The 4,574-nt window shown below is 39.8% G+C and overlaps 1 protein-coding gene across 1 annotated transcript; it reads left to right on the forward strand.

Moving 5' to 3' along the window:
- The first annotated feature begins 246 nt into the window (after positions 1-246).
- On the forward strand, positions 247-3,370 carry LOC148844002 (uncharacterized). Its single transcript, XM_088956786.1, has one exon. It carries the CDS (start codon positions 776-778, stop codon positions 3,095-3,097), a length of 2,322 nt encoding a protein of 773 aa, XP_088812912.1. The 5' UTR covers positions 247-775; the 3' UTR covers positions 3,098-3,370.
- Positions 3,371-4,574: the final 1,204 nt, after the last annotated feature.

The following is a 4,574-nucleotide window of genomic DNA, read 5'->3' on the forward strand; positions in this document are numbered from 1 at the left end:
TATTATTTTTTGTTTTACCCAATTTTAGTCGGGTCAATTGAGGCTACTTGCACATGTGTATAGTACATATCCTTACACTAATATTAAAAAAAATAGGAAATTAGATAAAGTTCTGGTCCAAATTACTAACTTAATACCCCACCCTAAATTCGAGACCTACTCTAAAAATTCAAAAAATACGAAATTGATTTTTAATTTTTTTTTCCAAATTATATATATATTTCCACCCTCCCACCTGATAAAGAAAATCCAAACGTTGAAATCTCAGGGTGAGAGAGAGAGATAGAGCGCGCGGAGGGAAAGGAAAGATACTCAACAAGCGGGGAGACCTTCAGCCCTTAGCCAGTTACAGAGCTAGTTACGCTCGTCTGCTACAGAACGGAGAAACTCAAGAAAGCTCAAACTTCCAAGGACCAGGAGAAAGAGAAGATGAACGTACAAGAAAGGGTTCTGCATCTTCCTCTTCCTTCTGGTTTCTAATCTCTTCCTCTTCACTGTTTTTTCCTCTTTTTGTTTGTTTGTTTGTGATAATGTGTTTCTGCTTTACTTCCATCAGAATTTAAAACCTATTTCATCTTCTTGCACTGTATAATCCTTCCTTCTTTGCTTTCTGGAATTGTTTAGTTTGTGCAGTAGTTTCTCCTTTCTAACGCCACTACAACTAAGCCTAAACCAGTGAGAGAGAGAGAGAGAGAGAGAGAGAGAGAGAGAGAGGCTCTGTTAGTTCCTCCATTTCACAAGTTCCAGAACTCCTTTTCTTGATAGCCTTGCCACTATGATGTCCTCCTCCTCTCTGAAATGTTATCCTTCTTGTCTCCCTCCTCCAAAATCGCATTGCCCATCTCTATCTCTCTCACGTAGATCCACCAGCTTCATCTCCTCGGCGTCCCTGAAACCTCCCAATGAGCTAACAACAACTTTATCATCCGATAGGAGTCCGGTCTCTGCATCTTCTTCCTCTGCAATCCATCAACTTCCTCCAAATTTCACCCCAAAAGACCTCCTCGGTGTCCTCCGTCGCCAGAATGATGCTGAATCTGCACTCCGTGTCTTCGATTGGGCATCAAAGCAGCCAAATTTCGTCCCCACTCCATCAACATACCAAGAGATCCTTCAACAACTCGGTAAGGTGGGATCTTTCGAGTCAATGAATCATCTCCTGAAGGAGATGAATCTCTCTGGATGTGAGATAGATAAAGGTACCTTCCTCATCTTCATTGAAAGCTACGCGAGATTTAATTTCTTTGATGAAGCTATTGATACGCTTAGAATAATGGAACAAGAGTTTGGCTTGAAACCTGATACGCATACTTATAATTTCTTGTTGAATATTCTTGTCGAGGGGAACAAGTTAAAACTGGTTGAGTCCCTGCATTCTTCCATGTGTAGTAGGGGGATCGAACCAGATGTTTCAACTTTCAATATATTGATCAAGGCGTTGTGTAGAGCCCACCAGATAAGGCCTGCAGTTTCAATGATGGAGGAGATGTCTAGTTATGGTTTGGTTCCAGATGAGAAAACCTTCACAACTCTCATGCAAGGTTTTATAGAAGAAGGAAATATGGAAGGAGCATTGAGGATGAAAGAAAAAATGGTGGAAACTGGATGCACTTTGAGCAATGTAACAGTTAATGTTCTTGTCCATGGATTCTGCAAAGAGGGGAAGGTAGAAGAAGCTTTGAACCTCATACAGGAAATGTCCCTTGAGGGATTTTGTCCTGATAAATTCACTTTTAATACTTTGGTGAATGGTTTGTGCAAAGCTGGGCATGTTAAGCATGCCTTAGAGATATTGGATGTGATGCTTCAGGAGGGATTTGATCCAGATATCTTCACTTACAACACCTTGATATCTGGACTGTGCAAATCTGGTGAAGTTAAAGATGCCATTGATGTCCTTAATCTGATGGTATGCAGGGGTTGTTTCCCAAATACTGTCACCTACAACACCCTTATCAGCACCATGTGTAAGGAGAACAGGGTTGAAGAAGCCACTGAACTTGCTCGTGGCCTTTCAACCAAAGGACTTTTACCTGATGTATGTACATTTAATTCTCTAATGCATGGTCTCTGCATCTCTGGTGACCATAGCATAGCAATGGAACTGTTTGAGGAAATGAAGAATCATGGGTGCCCTCCAGATGAGTTTACCTACAATGTGCTGATTGACAGTCTCTGTTCTAAAGGGAGGCTAGAGGAAGCACTAGGGCTTCTGAAAGAAATGGAGTCAAAAGGCTGTGCACGCAATGTAGTTACATATAATACTTTGATAGATGGGTTCTGTAAAAATCAACGAATTGAAGAAGCGGAAGAGGTCTTTGATCAGATGGAATTGCAAGGAGTTTCAAGGAACATGGTGACTTATAACACTCTCATCGATGGCCTGTGTAAGAACAAGAGGGTGGACGAAGCTGCTCAGCTTATGGACCAAATGCTAATGGAAGGGTTGAAACCTGACAAATTCACCTACAACTCATTGCTCACACATTTCTGCAGGGCAGGAGATATAAAGAAGGCAGCTGATATTGTCCAAACTATGACTTCAAATGGGTGTGAGCCAGATGCAGTCACATATGGTACCCTGATTGGTGGATTGTGTAAAGCTGGTAGAGTTGAACTTGCCAGCAGACTCCTCAGAACTGTGCAGATGAAAGGAATGGTTCCAGCCCCACAGGCCTATAACCCTGTAATTCAAGCACTATTTAAACGACAGAGAACAAGAGAAGCAATGAGGCTTTTCAGAGAAATGATTGAAAAGGGTGATCCTCCAGATGCCATCACTTATAAGATTGTTTTCCGTGGCCTTTGCTGTGGAGGAGGTCCAATTGGAGAAGCTGTTGATTTTGTGGTTGAGATGACAGAGAAAGGATATCTACCAGAACCCTCCTCGTTCTCCATGCTGACTGAAGGTCTTTGTGCTTTATCAATGGAGGACACTCTGATCAAGCTTGTTGATTTGGTCATGAAGAAGGCAGAATTCACAGAAAATGAAGTTTCCATGGTAATGGGTTTCCTCAAAATCCGTAAATTTCATGACGCATTGGCCACCTTTGGCCGTCTCCTTAAAAGTCGAAGAACCAGAAATGTTTACAGGTAGAGAAACATAAAGGATATGTGCTTAAAGAACTGGTGGCAGTAAATTTCATATTTGCCTGCTATTGTATATTGAATTGAAACCAGAAAAGCTATTCTGGAATTTTGTCATTTACCAATCTTGTTGAATAAACTTGGGACGCATGGCAAAATTTTCAAGGCCTGGAGGCTACCTTGGCTATACCAAGGTCAGGAAAACTATGTTGTTGTACAGTTTGTGTACCTTGGCAGCTTCTGGTATTTTAAATGGAAGAAAAAAAAATTATTTAGAAACAAATACTGACAAATTAATTTTTTCTTTTTGTAAACTAATAAGAAATGTGACCCCACATTTCCACTAAAAGGTATATATCCAAGCTTTTCATTTCCTTTAAGCCTTTTGCTTTTACCATTTCCAACTCTTATCTCGCTTCTCCCCATAAATCTTCTCTTTATATGAATTTAGTGTGGCACCGCATTTTGTCACTCCTTATCTTTTTCCTTTTCGGATCACAATCTGAGATGGGTTCTTAATTCCAAGCTTTGTTCTCTGTGATTTCCTTAATGTTTTGTTCCTAAAACAAGCAAGAAAAAAAGCAGTTTAAAGCATGTGAGCAGCTTGAGGGTTAGAAAACTAGCAGGTAGCTGCAATTTGTTTCAAAGGAGTTGGATCTATGATGCTTTATATCCTATCTATGATTCTTTGAGGTGTCCCTTTAGAGATTCCAGAGTTTGTTTGTGAAAGGTACAGTAGACCTGAAAAGCTGTACCTCAAATACAGGTGGAATCTTAACTACTGTGAATTGCCAAGGTATGTAAGAATTGTTTGGTATCTCCTTTTTTTTTATCAATAACAACAATTTCATTAATCAACCAGAAGTCTGGTATCTCCTCCTTAGCACTTGCTTTTTGTTTTAAATTTTGTATTATGGAAGAAAGAGCATTGATCATCCGGTAGCAACAGTGGGTAAACTAGCTTCAGATTGGGTTCTTCATCTTCCAGATTTCGATCAAGTGAACAGAACTGATCTGTTAGAGAACTTCTGGAGTACACTAGACCTTGTAACGATGAATTTGAGTTTGTCTGGAATTCGGTGGGTATGTCAGCTTGACAACCAACTGTCTTGCATTGTGCCTCTTTTTTTCTGTTTTTAATGAAATTCTCTTTTATCCTTAAAAAATGAAGTTATATAGCCCGAATCTTCAGTATTGTTTTATTTATCACCTGTGTCTATTATTTAGGCAGAATGTTGTCGCCGTTTGTTAGAAACTGAAAGAAACCTTAGAAACAGATGAAATGGAGGAAATGAGGAAGAAACAGATATAGAAATGGAAACAATTTCTGAAATGAAGGGGACTAAGCAGGAACAAATGGGATTCATTGAAGAAGACCCTTGCCATTTGTGGAGCATAAATCTTCTTGTGGGTTTCTTTTCAGTTGAAGAAGTGTAAATGTAATGGCCAATGTTATTTTGAGGAAGGCTCCAATACAAGGTTGGAGC

The sequence above is a fragment of the Nelumbo lutea genome, chromosome 8 (assembly GCF_056320005.1).
Source record: "Nelumbo lutea isolate HS-2025 chromosome 8, American lotus-T2T, whole genome shotgun sequence".
In the NCBI taxonomy this organism is placed as follows: Eukaryota; Viridiplantae; Streptophyta; class Magnoliopsida; order Proteales; family Nelumbonaceae; genus Nelumbo; species Nelumbo lutea.

Excerpts from the sequence above, each read along its gene's own strand:
- LOC148844002 (XM_088956786.1), top strand. The coding sequence starts at position 776 with ATGATGTCCTCCTCCTCTCTGAAATGTTATCCTTCTTGTCTCCCTCCT.